General features: G+C 50.3%; 1 protein-coding gene across 1 annotated transcript in view; it reads left to right on the forward strand.

The window, feature by feature from the left end:
- Positions 1 to 13,872, forward strand: part of RIMS4 (regulating synaptic membrane exocytosis 4) — a 52,961-nt gene that overhangs the window by 27,716 nt on the left and 11,373 nt on the right. The window contains exon 2 of the mRNA XM_070420877.1: positions 7,782 to 7,920. Coding sequence (XP_070276978.1) covers positions 7,782 to 7,920 — 139 coding nt within the window. The remainder of the gene's footprint in view (positions 1 to 7,781; positions 7,921 to 13,872) is intronic.

Consider the following 13,872-nt stretch of genomic DNA (forward strand, 5'->3'; position numbering starts at 1 on the left):
GAGGAAGGAAGAGAGGGAGAGGAACATTGATGTGAGAGAGAAACAGCGATCAGTTGCCTCCTGCATGCACCCTGACTGGAGATTGAACCCGCAACCTTTTTGGTGTACAGGATGATGCTCCAACCAACCAAACCACACCAGCCAGAGCCAGGCCTTTTTCACTCCTTTCTCTCCTGTCCCGGGTTCTCTCTGCCTTTTGTACATTTATTTAACAAATATTACATTTGGAGAAGATAAATGTGAGCCAGATAGACAGTTAATTAACTGTTTTTCCACCATCCTTCTTCCCAAAATATTCCAGGCCTGAGTCTCATTTCTTCAGAACATTGCTTCCTGATGAAAGATAACCTAATGTGTTAACCTCTTTAGTCCACATCATGCTTAACCCATTTAAAAAGCATTGCAAACGCATAGCCTATGACCCAACAGTTCACTCCTAGGTATGTACCCAGAAGAAATGTGCACACATGGTCACCAAAGCACACACATGCTGAATTAAAGGAGGAATAAAGACCCCCATAGAGGTGAAAATAAAGGGCCACTAGGGCTCAAGGAGTTTGGACATGGAAGTCTTTGTAGAAGAGATGGAATTTGAAGTCTGTGGTAGAACAAAGGGAGTTGATTCGGTAAAAAATATGGTTATTGGAACCAGAGAGACCTGGGCTTGAATTTCTCTGCCATTTGTAGCTGTGTGTGTCCTTGGGAAAGTTACTTAACCTTCTTGATCCTCATTTTATTACCCTGCAAAATCAGGTAATAGTTATCTCATGACTTATTGTGAGTATATGTCTTACATACCAAATGAGATGATGCCTATGTCAAACACTTGGCATAGCATCTGGCAAAATGTTAATAATTTCATAATAGCCACCTTTGTTGAGTGCTTACTGAGTACCACCACCCACCTTGGACATCTTGAAGATTAAATGGTATTATATTATTGCATTATCTGATTGTTATACTTAATCCTTACAAAAGCCCCAAGAGTTTGATGAGTGCCGGATAATTTTAAGTGTTATTTAAAGCTTAGCTCTGGAGGATGGTTAGAATGTTGATAGGGAAGATGAGGGAGTAGGAAAGTAAAGGAGAGAAAACCAGGATGATGAGGAAGTTACTGAGGATGTATGTGAATGATGAGGTGCCTAGCTGGGCTGGGGTGTGGAGGCTGAGGGAGACCAGGAGCAAATGGGGAGGGAATCAGGTAACGGAGAATCTTGAATGCTTGGATGCGAAAGTTGAACCTTGGCAGGCAGTGGGAAGCCATTCCAAGGCTTTAAATGGGATTATAGCCTGATTGAAGGTGTGACTTATTTATAAACTAGAGGCCTGGTGCACAGGATTCGTGACTGGCGGGGGGCATGGCCTGTGGGAATCGGCCTGCTGTGGGAGCACAGCTCATCTGGGTCAGCCGAGCAGCTGTGGACCTGCCCTCTGAGCAGCTGCTCCCTGGTCCAGAATCTTCTGTGGAGCCAGAGCACTCACCTCTCCAGGGGACCCGGTCGGGGCTGGGCCCAGGGATAGTAGCACTGAGAGGCAGCACAGTAGGCCTCAGTCCCGTGGCAGCCACGAACCTGCTTCCCAGCCTCTGGGGTCAGCTCTGTGAGCCCGTGGTGGTGCTGTGGTCCGGAGGAGGCGGCAGGGAGCAAGGAGGAGGAGGAGGAGCCTGGGGCGAGGAGGCGACGATCACAGCCTGGGATTTCTGCCCGTCAGCCTGGGGTTCGCAGCAGGAGCAGCCACTCATCCTGGTCAGCCAAGCAGCACTCCCACTGTGGTAGCACACTGACCACCAGGGGCCAGGGGGTAGCTCCTGCATTAAGCGTCTGCCCCCTGGTGGTCAGTGCACATCATAGCGACTGGTCGATCGGTCATTCTGGTCGTTCTGCTGTTCGGTCGCTGGGCTTTTATTATATAGGATTTATATTTTACCTTCATTTTCATTATAGAATTAATCCATTATCTCTAAAACTTCAAGAGACATAGAAGCATACAAAAGAGAAAAGTCCCCCAGGGTGCTGGTTGGAGTATAAATTAGTACAATTACTTTGGAAAATGATTTGGCAGTGTCTGCTAAAGCTGAACGAATGTCTGCCCCTTGACCCAGCAATTCCACTCCTACATATAGTTCTAAGAGACCTGGATACAAGTGTTCACCAGACCATGCACTAAAGTAATTATAAGAGCATTATTCTTTTTGTTGTTGTTGTTAATCCTCACCTGAGGATATTTTTCCATTGGTTTTTAGAGAGAGTGGAAGGTAGGGGGACAGACAGAGAGAAACATCAATGTGAGAAAGATACATTGATTCTTTGCCTCCCGACTGGGGCTGGGGATTGAGCCTGCAACTGAGGTATATGCCCTTGACTGGAATTGAACCCAGGACCCTTCAGTCCATAGGCTGACGCTCTATCCAGTGAGCCAGACCAGCTAGGGCTAGCAACATTATTCTTAATAGACCCAAACTGGAAAAAAAATCAAATGCCCATCAACAGCACAATAGATAAATAGATTGTGGCATATTCATACCATGGAACACTACATAGCAGTGGTGATAAGCCATCTACAACTACGTCCAACAATATGGATGGATCTCACAATCAACAAATACTGAGCGGAAAAAGCTCCCCTCCCCCTCAAAAAAGGCCATGCTTTGAATATAAAAGTTCAAAACTAGGCAAAACTAGTATCTGGTGTTGGAGATCAGGATAGTGGCTACCCTTGTGGAGCAACACAGAGACTGGAAGACACACAAGTGGGCTTTGGGTATCCTAGTAAAGCTCTGATTCTCCACCTGGGTGCTGGTTCCATGAGGACGTTTAGTTTGTGAAAATTCATCAAGCTACACACTTAAGGTTTCTGCACTTTTCTCTGTAATCTTATACTTAAATGAAAATGTTTCAAAACGACCTTCCACACACCCCCTTTAAAAACCTTTCTCCCTACAGCTATTCACCATCAGGAGATTGGTTTTTCTGTGTCTGTGCACAAAGATATGTATAATCTGTAGCTTTACAAAGGCAGTATTATGTCTTACATACCATTCCACATCATATTTTGTTTTTAGCTTAGTATGTCGAGGCGATCTTTTTGTTACTGTAAACACAGATCTACATAATTGTTTTTTCACAGTGGCACAGTATTCTCCTGTGGGATGTGTCCTTTTGTAAACTGGTCCCCTGTTGGTGGGCAGTTAATTCCCGCATTTCATTGGTGTAAGTGATACTGTGGGGGACTTCTTCCTGCACATCTTTGTGTACTTTTGTGACTATTCGTGTAGAGTGAATTAGTTGGGGTGGAATATCTTGGTCTGAAGTGGTCACTTAAGTTCGTTAATCTGTTAATGGCTTGTTTGGTGGGCGGAAGCAGGGAGACCAGTTAGGAGGCCGTTAAAATAGTTTAAACTTGAGGTATTGAAGCTGGTTGGTTGTGAAAAGGAATAAGAAGGGAGAGCTATAAGAGATATTAAGGGCAAAAACTTTGTATGACTTGGCATTGATGGGAGAGGGGAAATGTCAGAGATGTCCTGGGGGTTCTGAGTCTAGGTGACTGGGAAGGTTGGGAACACACATTGGAAGGAGTTGATGGAGAAAGGGGGAGCAGGGATGGGTGTGGCTTTGGCCAGCTTGCATCCAAGGAGCCTGCTCATCATCCAGGAGGTGATGTCCATAATGCAGTTGGAAGTGTTGCTCTCAGAGTTGAGGGCTACAGATTGAGGCATAGGATTCACCTAGGACGGTCCTCATGTTGCTGGAAGGGAATGAAATCAACAAGGGGGAGGATCTAGAGCAGAGAAAGAATCCAAAGACAGAATGGCGAGGCCCTAAATACAGGATGGTAGTAGTGATCAGGGACAGGAGGAAGCCTGCTAGAATTCACGATCACAGAGGCCAAAGGAGTGATCTGAAGTGACTACTCAAGGGATGAAGAAATCAGTGTTAGCCCCCCTCCCTCTGGCCCCCCCGTGGGTGTTATCATTACATCTTGTACTTGTCTTCAGAGCACTTACACACTTGTGATTAATCCATGTGATCATCTGTTCAATGTCTGCCTCTCTCCGCACTGTGAGCTCCATGGAGGCAGGGACCACACCACTCTCGCTCCCTGTCCCCAGCATCAGGCACGGTGTTTGGCACACAGTGGAGTTGGTTCCCTAAGTGTTTGCTGCCTCCTGCAGGAGTCCAGCCGTCCACACACCCTCCCTCTCCCTTAAACCCACACACCACATTCTGCCCAAGTTTGGAGATGAGGGACTTAGGACCCTGCGGGAGAAAATTCAAGCTGCACAGTTTGAGTCTTGGGTGTAGCCAGTGTTAGCGGGTGGCCAAAATGGGTCATTCGAACTCCATTTATTTGTATGTCACCGTGGCCAGCCACAGTTGGTACCCAGAGTCCACAGGACTCCACTCCAGGCCTCGGCAGTGGAGCATCCTGATAACCTGGGATAATGAAGCCTCTCTTGTCAGTGGAGACCAGACTTAGAAGTGCAGTCAGCATCCCATGAACAGAAAGGCACTCAGTGGTTGTTTCTTGAGTTCAGGTATTAGGGGCTGAGATAAGGCCCTGGTGCATGGTTGGAGCCATCGTCGGACTGGTTCAGCAAGCCCTGTGAACGGAGTGGAAGCCACACTGTAAGAGATGGAAGTGTGTGGTTGGCGACATGGCGGGAGAGGCTGTTCTATAAGAAACGTGTTGGTTGAAGCAGGTGGTGGAAGAAGTAAAGCCTTGAGCAGACTTGCAGGAGGAGTGGAAAGAGCCGAAGACGGAGAGGTGGCAGATTCAAGGTCCAGAGAGCACAAGGGGTGGGAGCACATCCGGTGAGGATGGGAGGAGAAGGGATAGGGAGAACAGATGGCATATCTGCCTTGGCAAGGAGGTCAGAGAAGAGGGAGGGTCGAGGGGCAGGTTGGAAGGTCTGAGGATGGTGACATTTGGAAGCGGGAAAGAGCAAGTCAAGGAAACACATTTTTTCAGCCAAGTGGGAGACAGGTCGTCTGTTGGGATGGATGGGGCTACGGGCTGGGGAGTGGGAAAATATTGGTCCAGGCACTTTGGGGAATGTAACTGCATGAGCAAGAGATGGCCAGTGGACAGCTTCGATGGTAGATCTTGTTGGGGTGGTTGGTACAACTATGGTCCCAGATTGGGGACTCACAAGGTGATATGTCAGGGGGAACATGCAAGACAGTTGGCTTGGGCAGATTTGGGGAGTTCTGGGAGGTCTTTCTCAGTAGCAGCTAAGGCTACTTTTGTTTGGCACCTACTCTGTGCCAGGCACTGTGGTAAATGTTCTATCATTAACCCTCTCAGCAGCTCCATGAGGTAGATGCTACCCAACTTGCCCAAGGTCAGCTTGCCTGTGACTCTGCCTGGGCTGTTGATTGCAAAGCCAGGCTCACCTGTGTGGTGACTCACGCCTATTCTGGGGCCCAAACAGGGTACCGGATGTGGGATACTTAGAGGCCATAGAATGCCACCCAGATGTGAAGCCCACCTCTCCAAGCCCCCTCCTCAGCCCCTATGGGGTCTGAGTTGTTATCATGTTTTGGATGGAAAGCTCATCGCAATCACCAGGCTGTGGAGCATGCAGCCCTTTCCCGGGAGAAATGTGTCAGACCCTGGTGGGTGGGGGCGAGTCGGGGTGGGGCTCCAGAGCAGGGCTCAGTGGGAGGTAGAAATCCCGGACAGGGGTCTGGAGTTTGTGCAGACATAGGACTGTGCTTGTGTGCATGCGTGAGTGGAGGAGCGGCGACTCTGTGCTGTGAGTGTTTCTGAGGGAGCATGTGTGTGTTTCGGAATCTTCCTCTGTGCCTCTGTACCGCTCTACACAGAGAAATAGAAATATTGAGGTGTGGGGGGTGCAGAAACAAATTAGTGAGAGAACAAATGGAGGAATGAAGGGAACACGGACACAGGGACACACATGTTCCCCCACATGTACAGAAACACTCGGGGTGACACATAGAAATGCATTGGCAGTTTCCCTGTGTGCTTTCCTGAGTGGGATGGCCTATACCTCGTATGTGGGTATGCGCCTGTGTGTGTGACTGGCCTCAGAAACAGCGTGATAGGTCTGTGGAGCCCATGGAAACACAAACGTGGACACTCAGACACAAACGTGTCTTTGCACGTATATTCCTGTGTATGCGTGTGTGTTCCTGTGTGTTTTTCTGAGTATATGTGCACTATATCTGAATAACACAGACACATGTGGGAGACAAACATGTGGGCATATGCTCCGAGAACACGCGCAGAGCACCTGTATCTGTGTCTGTGTTAGAGTCAGGAAGAAGGGGCACCGTTATTGAGCTGGGAGGGGGGAGGCTGGGAGAAGGCCAGCGGCAGGCATCCTGGTCCCGCTCTGTCTCTGGGTACACAGACCCAGCGCTCCTGTCCTCTCCACACAGGATGGTGGGGTGTGGGTGGTGCTGCTTTCCCCAGGGGGTCAGCAAGCACTGGGGAAGCCCCTGAGGTATGCCAGCTCATCCCAGACTGTGGGGGGGATCTCACAAAAGATCCACCCCGCCTCTAGCAAGGCCACAGTCCCCCGGGTGGTGGCCGATGGAAAGCTCTCCACGATCACCAGGCTGTGGAGCACGAAGCGAAGAGACCCTCCCCGGGTCGAACCCTGGCTCCCCCCCTTTCTGGCTCTACAGATGTGAGCATGTCGCTTAACCCCTGAGCCTCGTGTCCTCGGTGTTGAAGCAGGGAGAGCAGGAGCATCCCCTCAGGGGGCGTTGAGACCACGCTCAGGCAGACCCTCCTTCTCCAGCAGGTTTTAATTGAACACCTACAGTGGCTGGGCCTGTTCTCGGCCCAGGGGCTTCAGCAGTGGACAAAACAACGTTTCGTGTCCTTGCGGAGTTTACCGTCTTTGTGGAGAAAGCTGGCCAATAAATCAAGAATGCGCCCTGTGTTTGGAAGAAAACCACCGCATGGCCATAGGGCAGAGAAAGCCAGGGGGTGGTCAAGGAAGGTCTAGGAGAGGGTGATGTGCCATCACAGAGTGGAGGCCATGGATTGAGCTCCTGCCCAAGGGGAGGGAATAGCAAGGGCAGAGGACTGTTTGCCTGCATTAAAACCTTGTTGTTCTCCCATTTTACAGTTGGGGAAATGAGGCACAGAGAGGCTGAGTAATTTGCCCAAAGCCTCACAGCCGATGAGAAAAAGATCCAGGATTTGAACCTGGGCAATCTGGTTTCAGAGCCAGTGGCCTCAATCGATGGTCCTCTTTGGAGGGTGACTGTTGCCCCTAGGGGATGTTTTGCAATGTCTGGAGATGTTTTTGATTGCCACACTGGATTGGAGGGTGCTACTAGCATTTACTGGGTAGAGGCCAGGGTTACCGTTAGACTTTTACAGTTCACAGGACATCCCTGACAACAAAGCAATATCCCATCCAAACTGCCCGTTGTGCTGGTTGACAAGAGTATGGCCTATAGTAGGTGCTCAATAAATAGTAGCTGCAGAAGAGGAGGAGAAAGGATTTGGAGAAGGTTGCAGGGGAGACATGACTTCCAATTCAAAGGGGAGAGGCAGTCCATGTAAATGAATCCATCAGGTGAGAGAACACATGTGATACTGATTATGGGGTGGGTATGAATGACAGACTGCCCCCTGCAGGCTGGGTGCAGGTGAGGCCAGTGGTAGGAGGAGGTTGATGGGTTGGGGGTGGGACCAAAGCTGGCCGCCACCAGCCCCTGAAATGCTAACCAGATGTCTGGCCTCTCTGTCCTCTCCCACCCTGTGTCTCTCTCCTCATTTCCCTCTGCCTCTCTGCCAAGAAGGAGACAGCCGGAGGCTGAAGGGGGCCATTCAGAGGAGCACGGAGACGGGCCTGGCAGTGGAGATGCCCAGCCGGACGCTGCGCCAGACCAGCCATGAGTCCATCGAGGACAGCATGAACAGCTACGGCTCGGAGGGCAAGTGAGTGTGAGCACGGCGTGCCCCCAGGCCTCTCGGTCTTCCCTGGCATGGGGCGGGAGGGTCTCAGACTTTGAGGGGCATTGGCTGAGGGTTTCCACGCTGTCCTGTCTTCAGAAGAAGGCGATGAAGCAAGGAAGCTCTGAGGAAGACCAAGGACAGCCAGACTCTGGTGCCTGACTACCTAGATTTGAATCCTGGCTCCACCACTCACTGGCTGTGTGACCTTGGTCAGGTCATCTCTCTGTGCCTCAGTTTCCTCATCTGTAAAATGAGGATAAATACTAACATTAAAGGGGTGTTAGGAAGACTAAATGGGTTCGTTTTTATAAAAAGAATAGGACTGTGCCCAGCCTCCACCTTGGCTCCTCGAAATTTTGGGCCCTGCCTGGCGGCTGGGGGTTTCTGCTGGCTGAAAGCCTTCCCACCTCCAGCCCCTCTTAAACTGGGCATCTCTGGCCTCTGTGAATGGCCTAGCCTTGGCAGATGCTGCCGTTCCACCCACCCCCTAGAGAGACTTTCCGGAGGGCGAGAAGAGGAGGAGGACTGGCGGAAGGGAGAGGAGGAGGAGGAGAAGGGAACAAATGTTTTCTTTAACCTGAAAAACTTGGCAAGGCAGCGAAACTTGGAGGAAGATATTCTGGGCATCTGGGTAGTAGTGGGTCCCTGCTGAGTTTCAGGGGGTCAGGAGGTTTGAGTCCTAGTCCTGGCTCTGCCACTTACCCAAGTGGCCATGGGCATGTTCCTCGGCCTGTCGAAACAGCAGGAGGCCAGCAAACATTTCGTCTGTTGGTTTGAGGACCAGGTCACGGGAGGGTAGTATGGTGCCGTGAGCAGTGACAGGAAGTCAAACCCATATTCCCATTTTATAGAACAGGAGATGAAGGCCACTCAACTTTCTCCAAGGGGGGCAGCATGGGAGGGTAATAAAGTTGTTGTGAGGACTAAGTGAGTTAATAAATGTGAAAGCACTTAGAATAGTGACTGACACATAGCAAGCGCTGTTATTATTCGCAGTCATGGTTGTTGTTTGTTGTTGACTTAGCTGCTGTTATTTGGACATTTTGCTCCTCAAGGTTAGATGCATCTTAATGGATACATTGAGCCACCCTAAACAAAATCGTGTCTATAAAGTGCTTAGCACAGGATAAATGTTGGCTTTATAATTATTAAAAGATTTTAGATGTGGCCAGCATGGCTCAGTAGTTGAGCGTCGACCTATGAACCAGGGGGTCACCTTTCGATTCCTGGTCAGGGCACATGCCTGGGTTTTGGGCTTGAATCTCCAGTGTAGGGCGTGCAGGAGGCAGCCAATCAATGATTCTCATCATTAATATTTCTATTTCTCTCTCCCTCTCCCTTCCTCTCTGAAATCAATAGAAAAAAGCATATATATTTTAAAAAGGGGGTTTTGGGTGCATGTCTTGAGCCCAGTTGAGGGAGGATTGGGTGGGTTGGAGGATGTGGGGTCCAGTAGAAGGCAGAGTCTTGCCCGCCTGAGAGGGGCTGAGCTCAGCCAGGTGCTGCCACCCTGCTCAACACCTGGGTGAGGAAAGGAAGGTGAAGGGACAGGTGGGGACCTTGAGCTGTGGTTGGCCTCCTCCTTTTTCTGGAGGTATTTTGGGCACTGGCAGGACCAAGATTCCAGACTCTGAAACAGGAGGGGGTATGACCATCCTCCTCCTGGGCTCCTGCCAGCCCAGCCCAGGCTTATAGGAAGCCAGCGTGCTTGAGCAGCCCCCCAGCCTGTGGCCCTGGGAGCTTCTGGGTCTGTCTGCCCCAGCCACTGGATCACCAGGCTTGTGTGTTCCTGCAGGTGGGCACAGGGGTGCTCCCATGTGGATTTTTATTTCAGCAAATGGGATCAGCCACTTACAGTGTACAAGACAATTGGGCTGTGCACCTTGGGGACCCTGCCTTCTTCTGACGAAGCAACTAGCAGTGGTGAGAACCGAAAAGGACAGGCATAGAGAACTGGGGAAATGTTGCATCCTACCCAGGTCTTGAGGCTGGGGAAGGGGTGCATGTGGGTTGGGCCACTTGTTAATAAAGATCCTTGGGCTCCAGATTATACTATACCAGGTTACGGTGGCTTTGTCCCTCGCTGTTCCGGATATAGTCCCATAGCATTGGGCCCTGGAAGCTGGGTGGAAATGTAGCAGACCCTCTGAATCAGTCTGCATTTAAAAGGGTCCCCAGGGGGTTCATGTGCACATTAACCCTTTGAGTGCCGACCAATATCCTAGGAACTATGCTAAAATTGCCAAGGCATTTTTGCTGATTTTACAGCAGTTTAGGAAAAAAATTATGAAAATTAGGCAGATAAATGTCAGTGGCCAATTTTAGAACTACAAACATTCAGCATCATAAGTAATCTGCACTTAGGTGCCATCTGTCAATAAAGAGTGAACTACTAGCATCTATTAGTGACACTGCAGGAGGAGCGCGATAGCGCCCGTCACTTTTGGGGAAAGACATATGTGGAGTGCGATCGCTCCCCGGCACTCGAGGTTAAGGTTGAGCAGCACTGGCTCAGCAGTGATGCTCTAGACTGAGCTAACACTTACTGAGCACTGGCTGTGTGCAGACACTGTGCTAAGTGCTTGTACACAATGACTCCTCTAATTCTCAGAGCAACCTGATGATACTGGAACTGTTACTATCCCCATTTTACAGACAAGAAAATGGAAGCCAAGAGAGGTTAATTAACTTGCCCAAGGTCACAGAGCCAGTAAGTGGCTTCAAATGCTGGGATTCAAAATCTAGGCATTTGGAGTCTGACCTTAATCATTACACTAGACCAGCAGTTCTCAACTTGTGGGTCGCAACCCTTTGGGGGTCGAACGACCCTTTCACAGGGGTCGCCTAAGACCATCGGAAAACACATATATAATTACATATTGTTTTTGTGATTAATCACTATGCTTTAATTATGTTCAATTTGTAACAATGAAAATACATCCTGCATATCAGATATTTACATGACGATTCATAACAGTAGCAAAATTACAGTTATGAAGTAGCAACGAAAATAATTTTATGGTTGGGGGTCACCACAACATGAGGAACTGTATTAAAGGGTCGCGGCATTAGGAAGGTTGAGAACCACTGCTCTAGACTCTTTCCCTTATTTAATGGATGCATCTATTTCTGGAGATAGATGATTCCAGGGTGGTTTGATGGCTAAATTATGCCACCAAGGGCCTAGAGTCCCTCCATCGATTCCCTCCGTAGGCCTCAGTATGTTGGACTGCTCCTGGTTCATCCCTGAAGCTAGGAAGGGCTTTCTTTCTCTGAGCCTCTTTCTGCCTGATTGAAAATTAAGGTTCTGAATGTCAAAGATACGAGGGAATAGATGTGGGTTTAGTAACCAGCCAAGCTCCCCCCACCAGCAGGCCCATCTCCCCCAGACAAAGGACAGGGTTCAAGCCACGAGCACAGTATCTCCCTGGACGCCCCTGAATCCTGAGATACTCCCTGGTGACTGGGTTCCTCGTGACCCGAGACATGGATTCGAGTGCAGGTAGGTCACCGGTAGTGATTCCAGATAACCGAGGTGGAGGATCGCGTGCGAGAGACAGGACAGGGGAATGTCTGCACCTTGAGAAGCAGCTGCCACTGTGGGCAACCTGATCCAGTCCTCGTGGGGACTCGCAGCCAGTGAGGAGCATGTGCCTGAGAGTCACCCCCGGCTGCGAGGGAGTGAAGTATTTATGCCCAGACTCATCAGTTACTAGTTGACGGCTGCTCTTCCTGCGCACAGGGGCTCTGGAGGCCAGAGACAGTCCTCAGGGGCCAGACAAGCACATGTGCTGCAGTTAGAAGTCAGTGTGACGTGGTGAAGGCCAGGAGATATTGGCGGGGGGGTCGGCAGTCTGCTCCCCTATCTGAGTGCACAGCACCATGTCCTGCTGCCCACGCCAGAAACCTGGGGTTCTCCTAGACGGCTCCCCTTCTCTCACACTCCAGATCCAACCCATAATTGGGCTCTATTCTTTCACTTCTAATTATCTCTTGATTCTACCCACTTCTCCCCATCCCTTCCCCTGTGGAGGAGCCTATCACTCCTGCCTGGACACTTGCAAGTCCTCCTTTGGTCTGAACTCCACAGCCTGTCACTCAGCACTTATTTCCTCTGGCCTCTGCCAGCCTCTCCCAGCCCCCAGCCTCGGGCCGCCACTCCAGCACCCTGAACCTCTTACACTTCCCAGTCTCACCTCCAGGTCTTTCATTCGTTGCTTCCTCCTCCTCGCACCCCCTTTCCTATCCCTATTCCCATTGCATCCTCTGACTCACCCTCCTTCAGACCTCAGCTAAGAACTGGCACATAAGCTTCATCTCATGTGCCAGCTCTAGTTAATTGATAGTGGCTCCCCGGAGTGCTGTGTTGAGAAGGATTCTGGAGCCCAGTCAGGCTTGGCAGGTGTGCTGAGGTTGATTAGCAATGTCTGCCCTGGGCGTGGGCAGGGGAAGTGGAACAGCATGGTCTCCCCTTCCTCTGACTGTATCGGCAGCTTCCAGTTCATCCTTCCTCCATCACAGCACCTACCACCCTGTAGTAATTATCATGTGTGTCCCACTAGACACTGAGTTCAGTGCCTACCCACCAGGGGGCCTGGCCCACAGATGATATGCTGCAAATTTTGTTGAACGATGGGTAGGTACCATGAGCCGAAGCATGTACACATTTTACTTTCCCCACTCCTTCCCAGTCTCCTTCATCACACAGAATCGAGGCCTCAGCATCCTCTTGGTAAACCCAATCTCTCCAAGCTGGCTGCCAGCGCCCCTCCTGCTCCTTCCCTCGCTTCTGGTTGTCCCGAGGTGTCTGGGTCATCAGCATCCAGCTCCCTGGTTGCTGGGTCACTGTGCCCACAGCTCTAGAAAAGAGTGTGAGCTGGTGGCAGGGCCACCTGGGCCCCGGGCTCAGAGGCTCATTCCTGCCAAGGCTGTTTGCTAATCACCAAAGACCCAGGAGGCTGGGTGGGTTGTCAGAACCCCCGGTCATTGAGTCCGAAGGACAAACCAGGTCTGGATGTGGCTGTGAGCTAGGAGACAGGGCTTAATAAGCACTAGTGTTTGATGAGCCTTTGACTATGCCAGATTCTGCTCTGAGGTGTTTCTCTTATTAATATCTACCACAGTACTGAGGGGGCATCCTATCATTATTTATCCCTACGTCACCGAAAAGGAAACCCAGGCTCTGAGAGGTGTGCCTTAACAACTAGTGAGTGGGGAGTCAAGATTCAAATCCAGGCCTGCCTGACCCCAAAGTTTGGACTGCAGATCCCTGTACTCTGCTCTGGGCAAGGCTCTGTCCCCTTAGGGCACATAGAGACAGTATAGCAGACTGGTCCAGAAGATGAACTCTAGCCCTAGCTGGTTTGGCTCAGTGGGTAGAGCATCAGCCTGCGGACTGAAGGGTCCTGGGTTCAATTCCAGTTAAGGGCACATACCTCGGATGCAGGCTCGACCTTGGTCGGGCATGTGCAGGAGGCAGACAGTTGATGTGTCTCGTTCACATCGATGTTTCTCTCTCTGTGTCTCTCCCTCTGCCTTCCAGTCCCTCTAAAAATCAATGGAAAAATATCCTCGGGTGAGGATTGACAACAACAACAAAAAGAGGAACTCTAGACCAGACTCCCAGGGTTCAAACCCTGGGTCTACCACTTACTAGCCATAGCCCTTGGTTGGGTTACTTGATTTTTCCCATCTGTAAAAGGGTTATCGGTAATGTGTACCTAACTTTCATTGAGTTGTTAAATGAGAATGAAACACGTTAATGTTGCTAACCTAGTACTATCTGTCCTTGGCTCGGGACAATGTTTTAATAAATTAAAATAAATAAAATCCCTGGCTTCATGCCCATGAGCCATACTCTCATAGCAGGCAGGGGGTGGGGAGTGGAGGGGACAGGCAGGTTTGGAATCGTCTTAAATGCTGGAGAAGCCGCAG

Source organism: Myotis yumanensis, unplaced genomic scaffold (genome assembly GCF_028538775.1).
Source record: "Myotis yumanensis isolate MYYU_CA2020_CCGP unplaced genomic scaffold, mMyoYum1.0.hap1 SCAF_7, whole genome shotgun sequence".
In the NCBI taxonomy this organism is placed as follows: domain Eukaryota; kingdom Metazoa; phylum Chordata; class Mammalia; order Chiroptera; family Vespertilionidae; genus Myotis; species Myotis yumanensis.